We start from the raw sequence: 20,813 nt of genomic DNA, 5'->3' as shown, positions 1-20,813 counted from the left end.
CTGAGTAAGTGTCTTGGTAGATGATGTCTGTAGGATAAAGGATAAACATGTCTGCCTTTAATATCCTCTTGGAGTGCTTTGTGAGTCTGCAGATACTTGCAGGAGGAGTCCTTTAATGCAGTAAGAGATGTTGGGGAATTTTGTGTGTTCTTGTATGCTGGTATTCAGAGAGTATGAACTTGGGATCTGCATATGCTGCTTCATTTGGGATCATGACGGTTGAGAAGCTGGAGGTTGCCTTGGTGACTCTTTCCATTTGCTGACTTACAAGGGACATGAAACCAGAACAAATTTGGTTGAGTGGATGAGTATATATTTTACTAAAATATGAATGAAGTACAGATGTGATGAGGGACTTTATTGTTTCTTTTCCAGAAAACAGAAATGAGTTTCAGTGTTTGACTAATAGAAAAAGAGACAGTGTTAGTATGAGGAGTAGAGACTTGATGCTTGCAGGTGGGAGTCATAGCTCTGCTCAAGATGAGGGAGCAGAGGTGCTGGGATAAAGGACAAAGAACCTTTCACTGTGTTAAAGAAAAGCAGTAGAGTTGAGTGGTAGGAAGTAGTTAAATTGACCATTGATGGGGTCTAATAGACTTTAAAATGACGTGTTTTAGCTCTCTGAGGCTCTGATGGGTAAAACAGCATTTCTGTAGGCCATGTTCATATTGGACAACATTTACTTTTTCTTTCTTCCCTGGCTATTAATGTAGATTAATATATTATGACTTTATTTCTATGTTACTGCCTTGAGAAACATAGTTTTCTGATTGTTTTACCAGCAAAGGTGGCAGCAATACAGTTGCCCCTGAAAGTTAGCAGGAAACAATGACTTTAAAGCCTTTCTCCCTGCAGAGTCTTCCCAGGCAGAAGAGTGTTCTTCAGTTGTTTCCGTTACACTCTATATATCACTGCCTTTGAATACGGCATTATGAGATTGCTTAACCACTCATAGTTTTGGTGGTAGTATTCAAATTAATTGCACATTTCCATCTAAACATAGTCAGTTTCAGAAATAGAAAAAAATATTCCTAGAATACCAACAACTCAGCCCAAAGTAGGCAAAGGATATGTGGAAGCAATCAAAGGATAACCTAAGTGGTTGGGTTGGGAATCCAGCTGGAGGATAGAGTGCTTGCCTGATGTGTAGAGCCCTGTGTGTTTGACCCCTCAAGTTTTACATATGTGTGTGTATGTGCGCGCGCGCACACACATATTGTATAATACATGCATGCCCATATTTATCCTTGATTTGCATTTTTATCACTATATTTGAGTTATGTTCTCACTCTGGGTGTGCTGCTTTTCTGATAAAAGTTTTAACAGCTATCTTGCAATGTAGATTGTATTGTATAAAATTTGCCATTATTTTTTGATATATTTGCAGAATTGTTTGTATATGCTACCATTCCTAATGTAATTTTAGAACCTTTTTATTGCTTCCAGAACTTTGCCTTTTTCTGTCACCATTTAATCTCCTAACTTTAGGCAACGCCTATTCTATTTTCTGTAAATAGGTTTGCGTATTTTGGAATTACATATAGAAAATGGATAATATAATATATGGTCTTCAGTTTCTGGCCTCTTTAACTTAGAGTATTGTTTTTTGCGGTCCATCTATATTGCAGTCTAATATTTAAAAACGCTGCTAAAATAGCAACTTCAAGATCTTGTTTAAATTGCCCAATATTTGTGAAATGGTTGGAACTACAGAGAATTTACCTCTCAATGTTAACTTTTATTTAATTTTAAGAACTTTTACTTCATTAGTATTAATGTTTTGCCTGCATATATGTGTGTGCTCCACATGTGTGCTTGGTGCTTGTAAAGGCAAAGGAGGGGGTCAGATCCCTGAAACTAGAGTTCCGCACAGTTGTGAGTTGCTGTATGGATACTGGAATCTGAACCCAGGTCCTCTGCATCTTTTAGCTACTGGACCACCTTCTAGTCCAGTTAACGTTTACTGAGTTTTTATTACACACTAGTGACTCTTATTAGGCTTCCTGATATCATATTATTAGCATTTCGTGCACATAGCCTATGTAACTATGTAACTATGTAACTATGTAACTGACAGTGTAATTTTGACAAATGAACAAATTAAGTGATGGTTATTTTTTGTTGTTGTTAATTTACAAGATGTTACAAAGTGAAAAATTAGAAGTGTACCAATTCATACTTTATATTCCAAGTTACAATATGTGAGCTACTGTAACTTTGACACACCAGCTAATGAAAATGCCATTCGCTGGCCAGAGATGTTTAGTCAGACTTTTGTCGTGATAAAGGTGGCTTATGTCTGTGATGATCACTGTTCCCCCACACAGCTATTAGTTGCTTAATATACAGCACTGAATTAATATCTAATATTCACTTTACTTCAGTAACCATACCATGTGACTTCTGACCAAAATACATTAGCAGTGACTGTATTTACTCAGCCAAACAACCAAACAGCGAAAAGAATAGACAAGATGGAGGTGTTAGCCTCAGAGAACAGGGATTCCTGGGATTTGGGAAACGAATGGAGGGAGTTGCATTGTTGCCCTCACTTAATGCTGCAGCCCTGAGTCAAGGCGTCAGCGGATGTGGACTGCAGATGAGGAAGTAAACTGGTGCAGACAGATCGACCAGGCAGCTTTCACAGAAGGCTGGAGTAGAGAATCCTCAGCTCATTTTGGATTGGGGCATTTCAGGAGGAAATACCCAGGCCAAGGAAGGAGCCACCTAAACGATTAGCCATCCTTAATTGTGTGCTTGGCATTCAGATGGGTGTAAGAATAATTTTGCGTCCTGTTCGCAGACATGCCAGAAAAAAAAACTCAGAGAATTATGTGGCATTGGGTAAAGAATATGCACTCAGCAGTGGGATAATTAGCTCCAGAGCCACACTCTGCAGACCTCCTAAAATACCTTAAAAGATTAAGTTGTTCCCAAGTGACTTCTTTGTGTCCCAGAACAAAGCCAAGGTTTGTGGAAATTGAGAAATACCTAGGACTCATAGGTGAAAAGCTCAGAATGCCAGGCAGCAAGCACAGAGTCACCACTGAGCCCTGAGAAGCAGAACATTTGGATCACAATAGATAATCCAGTCAATACAGGACCAGAGCAGAGAAAGATTTAGCAGATGAGGACATTGAAAAGGACCATTATAACTCATCCTATAGTTTCAATAAAGTCAGACAGAGAAGATAGGCTAGTAGCCCAAATCACACTTCCAGAAATGAGAACTTTACTGTTACGATAATTACTAATTATACATTCAGAAGAAAATCTGAATGACTGTCAAGATAAAACAGTTTGAAAAATAGTTTGAAATGAAACACATAGAGAAAGGAAATTGTCGTTGTTGTTTTGTTTGTTTTCAGAAGAGCATCTGGGAGTTGTAGGAGAATTCCAGATGGCTTAGTATTATGTAATTGGGTTTCCTAAAGGAGAAGACAGGAGCAGAAAAGATATTTGCTCACATAATGAATGAAAAGTTTCAAGTCTGATGAAAACTACAAGCTTAAATAGTCAAGATACTTAATGTAGCTTCAGTTCAGAAAAGTTGATGAGGGAAGAGGACCACTACAAAGCAGTTCACAAGCACCAGTGGAAAGACTCGTGTAAGGACGTGAGCCACCACGCCAGAGTTCTGTACCTAGCAAGAACAGCTTTCCAAATAATGGGAAACTTCAGGCATGACTTCAAGGAAAAGTGGTGAAAATGCAGTGTTGAATTAGATTCACACACGAGGGCGGGTGACCAAAGTAGCATGAGACTGGAGAGGGGGAAATGAGGGTGTGCACAATGAAGTTCCTGTGCATCAAGTGGCACGGAACCAGTGGAGTGTAGACTATAAATTTAAAGGTAAGTGCTCTGTACTGTAGGAAAAGTGGCAAAATAGACAAGGAGAGAAAGTGGCACCATAAATTCAGTTAACTGGAAAAAGGTGAAGAAGATAATAGAAGAGTCACATATCAGAATAATGACAGATTTTTAAATCTAAATATACCAGTGGGCACAGTAAATATAAAGAGTTTAGATAGTCCAATTAAGAGCTTTTAAAAATTGCTGTGTATGATGCTCCATGCCTTTAGTCCTAGCACTTTTGCACAATGGCAAGCAGATCTCTCAGTAAGACATTGTCCTGGTCTACAGTGAGTTCCAGGGTAGCCAGGTCTCTACAGTACACATAAGACCTCGTGTGCTCCAAAAGATACAAAAGGCAAGAAACAATCACGTGTTGCCTATAAGCAATAAACTGCAGGTGTAATGACCACAATGAATGAAAAATGAAGCACTGAGGAAAGAAAAGGGAGACCGCCTGTCTCCAAGCAATGAGTGAATGCCGTAAACATTTTACTGGGTGTGAGGATAGTATTCCTGGCCTTTGTCACACTGCCACGGAGTAGTGCCCTGTAGATATCTGAGGATGAGCATTTTATTAATACCCCCTGTGCCAGCAGATACAGGGTAATAGCTTTTCTGATACTTATTTAATGTGAAAAGCATCTACCACTACTTATATTTAAGGACCTTAGTCCTGCACGCGCATGCGTGTGTGTGTGTGTGTGTGTGTGTGTGTGTGTGTGTATTTTGAAGTTCTTTTTTACTCTAAAATACTATAATTTGTAAAATAAAATATCTTTCATTATTCACATAAAGATAAACATTTATTTGGAAAAGTACTTTGTTAAACTTTTACTGTAATTGAAACTGACCTCAATGGATTAAAAAACATTAAAAAAAACCCTAATGTTATAGTTTGGAGCTTAAGTGCGCCCCAAAGATCCATGAACTGAAAGCATGGTCACTAGCCTCTTGCACTGCTCAGAGCGGCTGGAACCTGTAAGAACAGGACTGCTGAGAGGTGTGCCTTGAAGAGAACACCAGAACCACAGTGTGTGCCATATTCTGCCTTCTCCCTCCTTCCCTCCGTCTCTTCTTCCACCTCTCCCGTGCTCCTCCTAGGCTTGCAAGAGGTGAGGAGCTGACTTTATCAAATGTTCTTGCAGCATAAAGACCCAAAGGAAGTACTGGAGACAGATGGCTGTAGGCTCCAGATCTTTAAAAATAAAGGCAAAAACATTTCATTTTTTAACTTCTTGAGTTGTTTGTTACAGGTAGTTTATCAAGGTGATGAAAAACTGACTAACCACCAACTAAAAATAAAATCTTTCTTTAACACGTTTAATCAACAGGAAGTTAGGGATATTTATGTTAGGATCACAGTTGGGTTTTTTTGTTTTGTTTGTTTTTAAATATTCAGGGTCTTTCCAGGGCTTGGTTTATTCCTGCAGCTTGTCCCTGTCTCTTCTTCATTGCCTCCTCTGACGATACTTGACTCCCCCGAGCACTTTGTACAAACAGCCTGACATTTCCCGGTGCCCTCTCTCATATAACTTAAGGTCTGTTTCATGAGAGTTGATACTTTTTTGGTATGCTCGCCATTCACGTTCTAAGTAAGTGTCAGTAACATAGTAGGTACTCAATAAATATTTATAGAATAAATCAGCTGTATTTAAAAACCTTTTAGATTTATTTTTGTGTTTAGATTCTTCACCATATAAAAAAGTAACCTTCAGTTCTTGCAGATTTGAATGCTTCCAATTGCTTAAAAATAGCTTCTTCTTCTTCTTCTTCTTTTTTTTTTTTTTTTAAATACCTGATGTTTCTGGTCTTGGATTTTATACAGAGCTCACTTTTGTGAGGACCAATATTAGCAGTTTACTGAATGCCTGGCACTTTTACAAGCATCTCCTTATTGGTTCTCCCTGTTAACCTAAGTGAGATACTATTCTTAGTTATAGATTGGCCTTGGAAAATCCTAGGAAATACCTCATTTCACAGAACACATTCAGACCTGGGTCTGTCTAACTCCTAAGCTTGAGTTCCAGAGTTTCACCCATTTTATTTGAAAAAAAAATATTTTCAGATGGTTATCATGAGTAGTTTTAATTTATTGGGATAAAATCTAGCATGGACGGGCTCACTGTGAGCCTTGTCAGTTTGGTTGCTCACCTTCCTGGACTTAGGGGGAGCTGGGAGGACCTTAGACTTAGCATAGTGAAGGGAGCCCTGATAGCTCTTTGTCTTGGAGAGGGAGGGAGTGGGGGTATGGGTGGAAGGGAGGGGAGGGAAGGGGGAGGAGGAGGGGAGGAGATGGAATAAAAAATTTAAAAAAATCTTATTAAAACAAAAAAATCTAGTTAGGAGAGAGGGAGAGAGAAGAGAGGAGCAAGAGAGACAGAGTCTGGATAATTTCTTCTGTAAAGTTTGAGAAGGAAGGGACACTTGCGGGACCATTCTGCTGGACTAGAATCTGTCAGGAGGAGTAGTGGCCTTTCACTTGTATTTTAATAAATAAAACCTACCTGAGGTTCAGAAAAGTAAAACACACTGCCCATCCTTACAGACCAGGCAGCAATAACACACGGCTTTAATCTCAGTAGCCACACCAGCTTGCCATAGAAACCAGGTGGTTAGTGGTGCACACCTTTAATCCCAGAACTAGAGAGGATTATGAGACAGGAGGAGACAGCTCTCTGCCACAGATCCTGGAGGTAGGATCGCCGTTTCCACACTGAGGCTGAGGTAAGAGCCAGTGGTTGGCTGCTTCGCTTTTCATGCCATCAGCTTGAACCCCAGTATCATTTTCCTGAGCATTTATTAATTGTGCTTCAGGAGGACATTGACTGATGCAGGGTATGGAGCAAATGCTGATTGTCTAGGAAAGCTTTGATTGTCCAAAGGGGATACAGAATAGCAGGGAAATAAAATTTGAGTTTTCTTATCTGGTTATTGACTAGCAAATAATAGCCAATAAAATATTTACTTGGACTTCGATTTCTTTATTTTTATTTTCTGTGAATGTTAACCAAGAAATATGTGTATGTACCACATGCATTCCTGATGTTTATGAAGGCCAGGAGGGGGCATCATATCCCCAAGAACTGGAGCTGCAGAGGTCTGTGACCTACCATGTGCTGGGAACAGAGCCCTGGTCCTCTGCAAAGAGCGGGGAATTCTCTTAACAACTGTGCCACCTTTCCAGCCCCAGGGTATTAATTTATAATTGCACAGTCAATGGTAAAATTATTCCACATGCTTCATGTTTCTGAAGTCTGTGTGTAATAAGCTTTAAATATTTCAGGCAGGATAAATGTCAGGTCAGTGGAAAGCTCTGTAGAAGGAAGAGGGATTTTGGAGGATAGAAGGAGAGGGAGAGAGTATGTGTGTTTACAACTGAAGCACATTTTCTGTCTGCATTTTAACTTTATATAGATATATATGCTTTTGTTTGCTTAGTTTCATTTGATACTTATCTTCTTTGGGATGGTGTGTTTATGTAATTCTTCAGGCTGTATTTATAATTCTTGTTAATTCAAGGCTGGTATAGGAAACTTGACTTGTTTGCTTTGTAATAGCTAAGTTATTACATTTTCTTAATGTTAACTGGGTTGCTAATGAGGGAAAGTTCTTCAATCTGGGTTTATTGTGTGTTCTTGTGCTTGCTAGTAGGAAAACCTTTTTTGGTAGTTACTCTGTATGCCACAAAAGGTGATTATATTTTATAAGCTTTTGTATTTATTAGTAATGCCTGCTAGTTGGACATTTCATTATATTTCAGTAAATCAGATTGCCTTGATAATATACTCAACAGACATATGTTGACTCAGTGAGTGTGTGTGTGTGTAGTATGTATATGTTTTCCCTTGTGTACGTGTATCTATATGTATGTGTATATGCATGTGTATATATATGAGTTTATGTATATGTACTTGCATATGGTTGTGTGTGTATGCATCTATGTGTATACATGTGTGTATATGTATGTATTTATATGTACGTGTGTGTGTGTGTGTCTGTCTGTCTGTCTGTCTGTCTGTCTGTCTCTCTGTGAGAGCTCCTGTCTTCATTCTGGTTAATTCTTCAGAGAATCTTAAACTTTTCCACTTGTGAGTACCTTTCTCCTGAGAAATGTTTTCAGAAAGGTTTATTTCTATAGGTGCATTTATAATATAGGGACATAAGTCAAACGTTTATTGATTGGAAATTATAAAGAAATATATTTAAAAACAGTTCTTGGGTATGTGTAGAACTTGTGTCCTTACTAAAGACTAAAGAAAGTTTGTATACTGATGGATAGACGTGCTTATTTTTACACAAAAAATTAAATTTTGACTGAATTTTTAATATTGCAGGGCATAGAGCATATCAGAAATTTCAGTTAATCAGTATTTTGATTTTATAACGTTCAGTTATGATGGTTTGTTTTGTATAAATGCATAGTAAAATGGCAGAAAGTGTGTTTGGGATCATTTTAGAATTTATTGGAAATTCAATTCTAAACCTAAGACAAAACTCATTGAATGAGTGTTAGGAAATTGAAGTTAGGAACTCAAGTGGAATTTTCAAAGTTAGGCACTTTTACACAATGTAAGAGAAAGATATTGATTTGATTCTTACAGTATGAGGGTAGGAAAATATTAGAAGACTTTTTTCAGAGTTAACCTGGCCAAGTTCTGCCAGAAATCCTAGATTTAAATTATATTTGATTTAGAATTAAATATTGGTGGTTACACATTCAGGAAGCTTTTACTCTTGCCTTTTTTGTCAGTTACCGCACATGATATAATGTAGTCCTAACCCACGGTTTGAAAGTCTGGGTTCTAATAGGCAAGTTAAAAAGGTGTTCATGGTTGAACCCTTTGCTACCCATCCAATCTGTGTGAGTCCTCTGTGTATACGTTTGCTGTTAGTTTTGTGTATACAGCTGACCTTATGATCTTATCACTGGGTCCCCTTTCCATGCAACTGCTGGTTGAAATATTCATAAGATTTGTTAACTCCATTGAACATATGTAACCCCTTCTTTAATAATCCCTAAACAACACAGTCTAGCAACTGTTCAATATAGACTGAATATACATGTTTTACTGCTTATTATAGATAATCTCGAAATTACATAAAATGTGAGAGAATGTATATAATTCATATACAAATACCACACCATTTTATATGAGAGATTTGATCATTTATGGGTTTGGATATATGTGGGCTGGTTGGCTGGATTATTTTTTAAACCAGTCTTTCATAGATACTGAGTGATAACTACACATACACACACACACATACACACACACACACACACACACTCTACATGTATATAGTATGTTTACATATACTTACAAGTTCATTACTGCCTTGATGTGGTGTATTATAGAAGTGGTACTTATCGCAGTGTCTTTGATAAGTATATTACCGAATGTTGTATGTTGAGGTACATTGTGTTGGGATGGCGGCCTCTGGGCCCTTTCATTGGACCAGGCCTGAGATTTAATAGCGGATGTTTTGCTTTTGTCAGTCACAGCAGTGATGATGTCAGTACCTTTTGTAAATAATTCTTTTCCTCCTCATTGCAGGTCCTTTTGTTCTGCATCACAGCGGCCATGTACATGTTCTTTTTCAGGTATGGTCTGTTCACCAATTTATTTCAATATCAAAATAGTATAAAATCCCTTCCAACTATGATTCTAAAGTATCCCCCAAGTCATTATTTCCAATAAATGGCATAGAATCCTGCCCACACAACCCCAAGAGTTTAAGAGGTAAATCCTGTCTCTTTGTTGGAAGACAGGAAAAGGAGAAGCGAGCTTCCGGAAAGAGTGTTAGGCTGGTTCACATGTGGATGGCCAAGGGTGTCTGCCACCTTCTGTGACAAGAGCAGCACCGAAAATGATTCTCAAGCCAGGCAGCAGTGGTGTACACTTTTAATCCCTGCAGTAGGGAGACAGGCAGGAGGGTCGCTGTGAGTTCAAAGCCAGCCTTGTCTACATTGAGTTCCACGACAGCCTCTGCTACAAAGTTGGAGAGAGGGAGAGAAAATGATTCTTGATTAGGGGGAATCCACTCCTTCCTAGTCTTCACATTCAGTCATACTAATAACTTATTATATATAGCCCTCTTATGACACTCCTTCAGATATTTCTTCATTGACTTTTCAGAATGTCTAGTCTTTCAACATTTGTACTTATTTGACAAAGGCAGTGGCATACTTTAATAAGTTAAGCCATACCAATAATTTAAAGTAGGGACTTTTTTTTTGCCAGAATATCCTAGTAAATATTTGATAAAGCACAATATGGTAATTGTTTTTTGCTTTTCAGAAGTGTTCTAAGAAAATAGAAAATGCTGCTGCTGCTGTTACCAGGCTAGCAGATAGAGACAGAGTCATTAAGTGGTATGATAGCACTTCATCTTCAGAGCGCGGATAGTGAGCTACATGGGATTTTATATCAGATATTAGTGGTAGAAAGTATCAGAGCTTTCTGATGACACTTGGGAAATGTGTCCTCTCTCCTTTCCTTCTTCTTTTCTTTCTTCCTTTGGTTTTTCTGCTTTGATTGAGCCCAGATCCTTGGGAGTGCTGGGTCACTACTCTAAACACAGATTCACACACCCAGCCTGATTTATAAAATTTTGATTCATGCTTTATTTGAGCTGCTGTTGTGCTTTGTAGCAAGCACACTGTTTCTTATGTTCTAATAGCTCTAATTTGGTGGGCTGAATTAGAGATCATGGACAGTTCATTTAATCAGTTTCTTCAGACTATAATTATGTCATAGATATTAGGGTACCAGTATAAGAAAAAAAATTAAAGTTTGTCTTTTAAACCCTGTGTTCTGATTAGCCTGATGATGTAGCATGACTATCAGGAAAAGAATTCCAAAATGTTGCAGCGTTAGGAAAACAATCTCTGTTGTCATGCTTGGGAGTAAAGTACAGTGTGACATAAATTTTCTTCTTGTGAAAATCTTAACAGGTCATAAAAGGAAACAGTCCTTCCCAAAGTGACCGTTCGGGGTAACAAGTATGCTTAATGTTTAGCATTTCTTAGCCGTAAGAAATGTTTGAGGTTTAACAGCAAGTTACATATTGAATACACAGATAAATACCCAGATTGTTGCCTGGCCATAGGAAATAATATTTTGAACAGTGCTGCCATCAGCCTAGGATTTTGGTGTAGAGGGAAATCCACTCTAAATATGTGTTTGGGTGTAGAGCTGCAGAACTGTTCTTACTTCAGTTACGAATGTCTGAGTTAAAAACAGTAGTTTAGCATGTTTTCCAGAAGGCTCAATACAAGGTTTGAGGGCCAAGATAAACACTTTCAATTTTCTGAGAAAGGGGGGCTATTTTTCTCCCCAAAGAAGTACTGTCACGGAATTCGCAGTGTTCTTGGCAGAAGTTCGTTTAGATAGCCCAACAAGGGGACTGCTGGATGGTAAAAATATAGCCCTCTAGAAAGCACTGCAACCAAACAAAACAATATCTGTGCCTTTCTGTGCCTGGCTTGTGCTCGGAATGAATAGTTACTTTACACGGCTTTTGGCAAATCCAATTTTAATATAAACACAGGTATTTGTGGACATATTTATTCAATTTATTGTTAGTATTTTAAAGCTAATTGCATAAAATTGGATAATTAAATATAAAATGATATTGTCCTCAGGTCTCCTTTTAATCATTAATGTCTTTTGGCAAGAAGATAAAGGAACATTTATGTGCCAGTGAATCATTGTGTTTTTATCCTGGTGTCTAAGTTGGAAAGGGGAAACTGAGATCCATTTCAGTAAAGATAAAATGTGCTGATGTGATTTTTCTTTTTAAAGAAAGGGCGGTGGTGGCGCACGCCTTTAATCCCAGCACTCGGGAGGCAGAGGCAGGCGGATCTCTGTGAGTTCGAGGCCAGCCTGGTCTACAAGACAGGCTCTAAAGCTGCAGAGAAACCCTGTCTCGAAAAACCAAAAAAAAAAAAAAAAAAAAAAAAAGGACTTGAGCCAATAATTTTATATATATTTTTTTCTTATGGAATCAGAATGCTGATTTTAGTATTATAAACCATACTTGACTAAATGCTGAATGAAATACTTTACCTTCACATGACTCTTAGTAGGTTTTTAAACGCTTCTTTACATAATTACCTTATATGATGGTTGTGATTTTCCATAGGCTCGTGTTAGAATGGAATCCTGGAGCGCTTTAGATGTCTGGGTTGAGGAAAAGTGATAATTGGTAGTTGTAGTTTTGTCCTATTTCTTTTTTTTTTTTTAAATCCAGCTGCCTGACTTATACAGGCATCTGGATCCTGTTGATCCTATCTGCTGTGGATTCCAGTGAAAATGCAAATACAAAGGAGGTAACAGCATATTTTGACGATGCTTTGGAAGGATGCTCTTTAAAATGTACCAATGGGCATTCCTGAGTCTTGCTTCCTGCGTTCCACTCCCTCATCAGTATGAACATTCCTCACAGCTGTGCCCGAGGCCATGGTCTGCTGTTCTCAGCGCTGGCTGAGTAGGAGTGATGAGGAAGGGCAGGTAGAAATGCTTTCCCATGTATCCCACACATTGTTTATGTTCAGGCGTGTATTCGTGTGTGAAGCAGTAGAAGTATTCTCACCACATACACCACATTGTTCTGGCTGTGTCTGCTCTGTAGCCTGAAATGTCCTGGAGTGCCCTGCATAGCTTAAGTAGGCCTCAAACTCAGAGCCATTCTCCTGTGTCAGCCTCCTCACTGTAAGGGTTACAGGCATGAATCACTATACCAGATTTAGGATCAGTATGTTTTCATAGCCATGTGGGAGAACGTTTTCTTTTAGTTGACAACATGAAGGAAAGAATCAACAAAAAGCACAAAGTGGCATCTAGCACTCGATCCTGTTTACAGAACCAAAAGCAAGCTTAGGGCTTCACCGTGAGTCTCCTGCCTTCGTCTTCATCTTCAGGCCTCTGTGTATAAAGAAAGCTGCTACTCTTTAAGAGCATGGAAACAGTGTCATTTCTTCAATTAAACATGATGTCACGGAGTAATGTAACTTGGTCACAAGTTGATGAATACTAGCTGGATATTCTTTCTACCTGTCTCTGTGGGGCCAATGAGTTCAGGAGTTTGCCTAGGCTTGCAGCTTGTAAAGCTTGGACTTGTCAAAGCACCTAATCCATGAATTGTTTAGGACTGTGCTCCAGTACACAGGTTGTGATTAATCTTATATCCATATAAGGACACACTGTATGTATGTATGTATGTATGTATGTATATGTATGTATGTATATTATCTGTCTGTCTGTCAGTCTGTCTGTTCGTGTCTAACTATCTAATCTATCATCTATCTATCTTCTGTCCAGTCAGCCAGCATAAGGTCATTTAAATATCAGGTTCGGTTTTTTAGACCATCACTTAAAAACATACAAAACCCACTTAAAAATTGGTATATATGCACCTTTAGAGGTTAAAAGTTCTTCCTTTAGGCTAGAATGTTCTTCAAGTTGTTAATTTCATTTTAGAGAGGTTCGTACAGCAAAACAGAAAGAGATTTAAAAGGGAGAGTGTGGCAGGTCATGGGAGGGATCATGTGGTAGCTCTCCAGGAAAAAAAAAATGGTAAGGATCTGTGTATTTTATTAATTCATAAAATAATCTTTTTACTTCTTGAGAGTATAACTACACAATTTCCCCCTTCCCTGTCTTCCCGCCACACCTACCCTGTGCCACTCAGTCCTGGGAAGCAAACCGTCATTTGATAGCTGGCATTACAGGGAGCTCGTGTCACGCTTCCTCCACTGCAGCTCGTGCTGATGCTGGTGTCCTGAGCAGCAGTGTGTCTGCCGCCTGTTCATCGGGGAAGAGTCCAGTAAAGAGCAGCCCAGCTACTTGGCACTTAAAAATTTTGAAATGGATGGAAAAGCATAGAAAAATTACACTAACGTCATGCCCCACGTTGTATAGAAATTGCACAACAAAATACAAATGTTTGAATTTTTTCTCATATACCTGTAAAACTTCATGTGAATATACAGGTTTGGAGATACATTTTGTTTGTTCTGTATGAAAGTTCATCTTGTTGAAAAGTAATTGGCTGGATCTTCAGACAGCTTTATAAAGCGCGGTGGCATGTGGCTTCTTAAAGCTCTGGACAAGAACTTTGAAAAGAGTGGTTACTGTCGAGTACAGTTCTACATTCTTATCTCCCATATCAAGTTGTCGCAGAACCAATAAATAGTGGCTGAAATAGGAAACTCTCCCATAAGAGGTTGGAATTTCTAACAGCTGTTGTCATGAAAGAGATCGACTAGAGACTGAACTGTGTCGTACTACGCACCGGCCGCTGCCGTCCTCCTTGAGCCCTTTTCCTGTTGGGGCTCTGATTCCGCTCTGCTTGCCCTCACTTAGTTTTTCTTGTTCAGTCATGAATCAGGTAGCTACCGTTCTGTTCACTCGCACCTGAAGAAGAGTTCTGTCCTAGGAAATGGAACTCTCTTCCAGCACAAGTCCCGCGGTCAACGTCTGTCACTGCGGATAGCCACTTCTGAGTGTGCACCTCTGATCCTGAGCTCTTGCTCCAGTCCTTGTTGCTAAAGCTCCCATCTCCTTCTGTTCTCTGCTCCTGCTGGTGAGCCTTTTGTTTAATTTGCATGTCTCTCCCAAGCACCTCCTTTCCCCTCTCCTCCTCTGTCAGTCTTCCCTGTGGGATGACCTGACACCCCTATCTGTAGCTTTAAACTTCCAGCATCCATACTTTGATTCTGTGCCCAAGTTTATTGAGAGTGCATATTAATGTAAAAGTGTCATAAGCCCCGATAAGGACCTATCTGTACTTTTATTATGTTTGTAATAGATTTCCTGCAAAATGGTGCCCAAGCTTGCTTTCTGGTTATGTAAGTGAAATGAAAGAAGTTTTAAATTCTTTTGGAAACAGCTAAGCAAGTGATGAATTCGCGAACCTTTTATCATCTTCAAAAGAATCTTACGCTAATGCGTACCTCTGTGGTTTAAGTTGTACCTAGTGTCAGTCTGCCCTCCTGGGACTTCAGTGAAGCCAAGTGCCTTTTTTTTTTTTATATAGCTGAGAAGGAGATTGAATGCTATAATTTAATGATATAACAAACAGTTCTATCAGCTAGATAATATTTCCCGAGTGCTTATTGCATGCAAGGGTCTGCGCTAGCTGCTCTACAAACGTTCCAAGTTTAAACTTTACCGCAGCTTAAAAAGCCTAGGCACTGACTTTTACCGTCATACGGTGAGGATGCTGAAAGTTGAGAGTTTGTGGAATGTGCCAAGGATCGCACTACTTTAAACAAAGCATGGGTATCAGTCTTGTTCTCTCCAACCTGAGTCCATTTTCTTCATTGTTCCGCTGACTAAACCAGTACCTTCCATGGTTCTAAACCATCACACAACATGAAGGGAGTATGTCGGCATATTCTTTTTGTACACATGTGCTGCTTAAATCTAGAGGCAACTGACCTAGAGATTGCATTTAGGCATGCTGGAATCTTGCCTTTTCTTCTGTGTAAGGAAGGGACCAGGATCTAGTTGCTGTATATATTAGTGTCTCCCTGGAAACGGGATGGTGAGAGGCTAATACCCCTTCTCAGTGAAACGGTTGTACTCAGGCCCCTTATTTACTTGGGCACCTAATAGGAGTTTGGATGCGTTGGTATTTTCTCAGATGGATTATGTTTCTTTTTGTGACTTTTTCTTCTACATTTTTTATGGTACCAATCACACAAAATTGATTTTACCCAGGAAATATTTTTAGCTTGTGCTTTGATAGTTGAAAGGGAAAATGTTTGTCCATAAATTATATGACATGCGATATGTAGTATCATGAAACAGTGGCGTGGTCCTAGGATAAATCTGATGCTTACTGCAGATGCCTCCACTAGGGAGTGTGTAGTTGCTTCATTCATAAGTGGTATTTTAAAAGCCCCTTAAGATCACCTAATTATAATGATAATTTACTCCTAAAAGGTCAGGAGGCTGGTGCTGTAGAAGAGCCAGGAGCCTCAAGAAACAGTGGTTGGAGGTGTGGCTGTGTGGAAAGGAAAGTGAGGGGAGCGAGTAGAGAGAACCATTTCTTTCCCCATTCTTTCCAGACACCCCCTTTTTGTTTTTCTGTCTCTCAACATCCAGATTTTCCAAATTAGTTGTCCATATTTGCCTTTTGACATTCTTAGGAGTCACTGTAATCTGATTTCCACCCCATGAGCCTCTGGAACTTCTCTCTAAGATCCTCAGATCTGCCTCTGAATCTAATGGTTATTTACTATTCTTTCTTACAGGGATTTTCAGCTACCTGGGGCATTTTACCTCCTTTTCCTGTAAACTTTTCCCTTAGTGTTTCTGAAATGATTCTTTTCTTCCTCTGTTCCTTCCTCCAGTGCCTCTTCATTGTCTTGGTTCTTGCATCATCATGTATGTGCATTTGATTCTGCTTTTGGACCTCACTGTTTTTCAGTGTTGTTGCAGTCTTTTGGTAATCTTACACATTTCTGAGCATTTAATTACCATTGTATATAAATGATCCCTAATCTGTGTTCTGTTATGTAGTTCTCCTAACTTTCGAAGCCACATATAATCTAGTGACATGCTTGTTTGATGGCTCCTCAGACTGACGTTTCACCAGTTGGACTTAGCATCTCTAGTTCAGTGATTCTAGTCTTTCCGCAACTGTTTGCTTTTCTTCAGCCAGTTCATGGATGCCACTCTCCCAGCCAGAAATCAGGTGACATACTAAATGGCCTTTGAATTGTCCCCATAGTCACCTCTCCACTGTCAGTGCTCAGCTCCATCGCCCAAACTAGACCTGCCTCCCTCCCTGCAGTCTGCATGCATCTGCTCTCTCCTCTGCTGTGGGATGTTTTACTCTTTTGACTTTTCGGGAAGGAGGGGGCACCAGCCAGCTCCCAAATAAATCACACACAGAGGCTTATTTTTAGTTATGAATGCCCAGCCTTAGTTTGTTTCTTGCCAGCTTTTCTGAACTTAAATTATCCTGACTACCTTTTGCTTCTGGGATTTTATCTTTCTCTATTTCTGTGTACTTTTCTTTACTTTTTTCTCTGTGGCTTCCTTTGTAGCTGGGTGGCTGTCCCCTGATGTCCCTCTCTTCTTGTTCTCTTGTTTCTCTTCTTCCTTGTTTCTCCTATTTATTCTCTGTGCCTGCCAGCCCTGTGTATCCCTGCTCCTGCCTCGCTATTGGCCATTCAACTCTTTATTAGGACCATCAGGTGTTTTAGAGAGGCAAAGAATCACAACATCACAGAGTTAAACAAATGAAGCATGAACAAATGCAACATACCTTAAATTGATATTCCCCAACTCTCCTCGCCTGTTCATTTGTAACAACAGCAAAAGAATCAAACCAAACCAAACCAAACCAAACCAAACCAAACCAAACCAAACAAACCCATAGTTGTGGCCCTGTTTAAATAAAACTAAACAAAACAAAAATCTATTTTTTATTTTAAAAAATCCTTTATTTTAATTTATGTGTCTCTGTATGTTTCTGCATCATAATATGAAAACATATGTGGGTACCTTCAAAGGCCCAAAGAGGTTGTCAGATCCCAGGGAGCTGTAGTTATAGATAGTTTTGAGTCTCCTGATGTAGGTACTGGGGAGTTAATTCAGGGCTTCTGCTAAAGTAGCCAACATTCTTTCTCAACAGCTGTGCCTTCTTCCTAGCCCTACACTCCTTAAGGTGGAGTACAAGGCTTCTGGTAGTGTGGTCTCCTGGGTTTGACTAGCAAGGCAGAAATGTGAGCCTGTTGCCTGGATGTGAATAATCCTTTCTCTGGGGTCTTGGACAAGTTACATACCTTCTCATTGTTTCATCTCATCAGCGTGTGTAGTAAGGAGGCTGCTCGTTGTTTCCCGGCCACCTAGCCCCAAAATAATCATGCAGAAACTGTATTAGTTAAATCACTGCTTGGCCCATTAGCTGTAACTTCTTATTGGGTAACTCTTACATATTAGTTTAACCAATTTCTAATAATCTGTGTATGGCCAGCAAGATTCCAACTGGCGTCTGTCTCTGGCATGGCTACATGTCTTCTCTCTGACTCTGCCTCCTTCCTCCCAGCATTCAGTTTAGTTTTTCCTGTCAAGCTCTGTTCCCCTATAGCTCTTCTATAGGCCCAAAGCAGTTCCTTTATTAACCAATGATATTCATTGCATACAGAGGGAAATTCCACATCAAGTGTGTTTAAAGAAAGTTATTCTTAGAACCTGTAGTTATAGATAGGACCAAATGAACATTGCCTAATAAGTAGTAATCGATAAATGTAAATTCTAATCATTGTAATTATTATCTAATCCAAATTGTTGTTAGAAATGCAGTCTACTCGATGTCTAACCTTGGGGTATATAATCTCTGTAGCCTGTCTTAACTTCCAGTGTGAGCATGGTTTTCCTCTTGCTGATCATGCTGATTGCCATGCATATAAGGCTTTCAGAGGGCAGAGGGGCAGCCTGAGTTTCCTCTTTCCTTATTCATCAGTATGGTCATTCCAGTCATATTTGTACATATACACTCTGCACATTGAATATCACAGAAACTGTTTCCATTGAGTGATTCCTCTAAATAAATGTTAGCCTGTAACAAACCAGTCAGTGTACTGTCCGTGCCGTGTTCATCTGATAATTCTGTCATTGACAAAATGTGTTCATAGGTAAATCCTGTTTCTCCATTGTGTCAGTGAGAAGACAGAGTGCTTTCTTGTTTATGGCTCTCTGTTGTTGTCACTGAGGTTGGAGGTAGCAGTCAGCTAAGACTGCACAGAGATGAAAGAAATCCCATAATTCTATCCTAATCTAGGTAAAGAGAATTCTCTGCTAGTGATGGAGTGTCTACATTTGGTGACAGAGCTGAAACACTGTCCACACCAAGGCCAGCGGGGCCTGAGTGGTGACTGCCAGGCTGAGGAGAGACCCTGTGTCCAAACTTGAGCTTGACAGCACTGAGGGGATGCAGTAGAGCGCAAGCTTAGCACACACTCTTGTACACAGCACACAGCACACACTCACGTGTACATACACACACACAGAGGAGAGAGAGGGAGGATTGGACATTATACTTTGTATGAGACCATCTGACATCAGAACTTAGTGTTCCAAAAATAGTTAAGCATGCTTTGGTTAGCATACAAAATGATAGTTGATTAAACAAATTTTCCCTATAAGATGGAAGAAAAATATAAGATTCTAGCTGTATTGGTTCACACTTGTATAGTTCTAGCAGCCAAGATGTGGAGGAGGAAGGAACACTGATGGAGGAGTGTCTATGTGTTACTTTCATTATTAATAAAGATACTGCCTTGGCCCTTTAAGAGAACAGAAAATTAGATAGGCGGAGTAGACAGAACAGAATGCTGGGTAGCAGGAGTGGGGAGACGCTTCAGGCAGTCGCCATAGTGAGTCGCCATGCTTCTCCTCTCCAAGACAGACGCAGGTTAAGATCTCTCCTGGTAAGCCACACCTCGTGGTGCTACACAGATTACTAAATATGGGTTAAAGGAAGATGTGAGAATTATCCAATAAGAGGCTGAAAGTATGGGCCAGGCAGTGTTTTAAAACGCAGCCCCGCCACTTCCTTCTACAGAACACCATGAGTCCAGGGCTAATTGGGGCTAATGTAGTGAATTGAAGGCTTGCCTGCACTACAGTTTAAGACCTTGTCTCATAAAAACATTCTTATTGCCACTGTGTTGTTTTAATGGCACATTAAGCACCAGAGTTGTGCATAAGGAGCAGAAGTGTGGATGACAACACTGTCTCAAAGCACCGTCTTTTAAGACGTCTCTGGAGGGAGCGTGTTTACTCACAGTAGGAAGTGAGGTGCTTGTTTCATAAAACAATCAGCTGTGTTGAAATTATACTTTTTAAAGTTGTGAATTTCCTGACACATGAAAAGTTCTCTGTATTATGTGCCGATTTCTGCAAATAAGTAATGTCTTACAATGGGGAAGAAGGAAAACTCTCATATTTCTCTGTTTTTCATATTTTAACTAGAATAATTTTAAACAGCATAAATTCTTTCTCTTGGTTTTTCGAGTCAGGGTTTCTCTGTGGCTTTGGAGCCTGTCCTGGAACTAACTCTTGTAGACCAGGCTGGTCTCGAACTCACAGAGATCCGCCTGCCTCTGCCTCCTGAGTGCTGGGATTAAAGGCGTGCGCCATTACTGCCCGCCTTAAAAATATATTTTTTTAAAACATTTGTTTACTTCTGGAATTGGATTTTATTTAGGTTTAACTAAATATATTTAGTTCTAGTAGCACAATGTATAGATGCCAAGTCAAACTAAATGTTGTCTTCTACAGTACTAATAATATAACTATTCTCTATCCATTCTATTCTAGTAAAATAAATGTTACAGTTGTAAGATGGTAAACTCTGCTAGAATTCCTGTGTTACCAATACTACAGAATTACTTAATGTGTATGATTAAAATTCTTGCCGCCTAGATATGGTAGGATGAGAAGTACCATTTACTTGTATAGAAAAATATTTTTAGCATCAGCAATAGTTTTGTAGAACTGGATGTGTAGGATGTGAGCGAGCATCTGTGTCCATATGTGCTTCCTGAGAAACAGCCAGACAGCTAAAGTATTTCCTTATATTCATTTACTTTCCATTGAGAGAATATTTCACACTGAGGCTAGTTCTTTTGGAAGGGAGAAATTAGAGCAGAGCAAATAATATTTAATGCTCATTTAGCAAACCAGTGGTGAGAAATCCAGCTGGAGCCAAGACTTTGTATCCTGCACATCTGCCCACGATGCTCTTTGCATCTCCATATTCTGGTGATGTAGCTCTCATGGCTTTTAGATATCATCTGTCAAATTCATTAAGCAGGTATGGAGAGAATCCCGAGCCAGACCAAGTTCCCATCATCATTGAAGAATTTTGGATTTCTCTTTTATTCATTGAAAATAATTTGGATGCTTTAAGAGCCGTTTTATTATATACCACATGAA

The 20,813-nt window shown here is 39.4% G+C and overlaps 1 protein-coding gene across 8 annotated transcripts in view; it reads left to right on the top strand.

Annotated features, from left to right (window-relative positions):
- Positions 1-20,813, top strand: part of Tmem135 (transmembrane protein 135) — a 234,757-nt gene that overhangs the window by 172,902 nt on the left and 41,042 nt on the right. For all 8 annotated transcript variants that reach the window (XM_038313752.2, XM_038313746.2, XM_038313744.2 and 5 more), the window contains one exon: positions 9,411-9,457. In XM_038313752.2, coding sequence (XP_038169680.1) covers positions 9,411-9,457 — 47 coding nt within the window. The remainder of the gene's footprint in view (positions 1-9,410; positions 9,458-20,813) is intronic.

Source organism: Arvicola amphibius, chromosome 12, assembly GCF_903992535.2.
Source record: "Arvicola amphibius chromosome 12, mArvAmp1.2, whole genome shotgun sequence".
NCBI lineage: Eukaryota > Metazoa > Chordata > Mammalia > Rodentia > Cricetidae > Arvicola > Arvicola amphibius.
The sequence above is the reverse complement of the archived record's forward strand: the minus strand, read 5'-3'. Positions and strand labels throughout refer to the sequence as shown.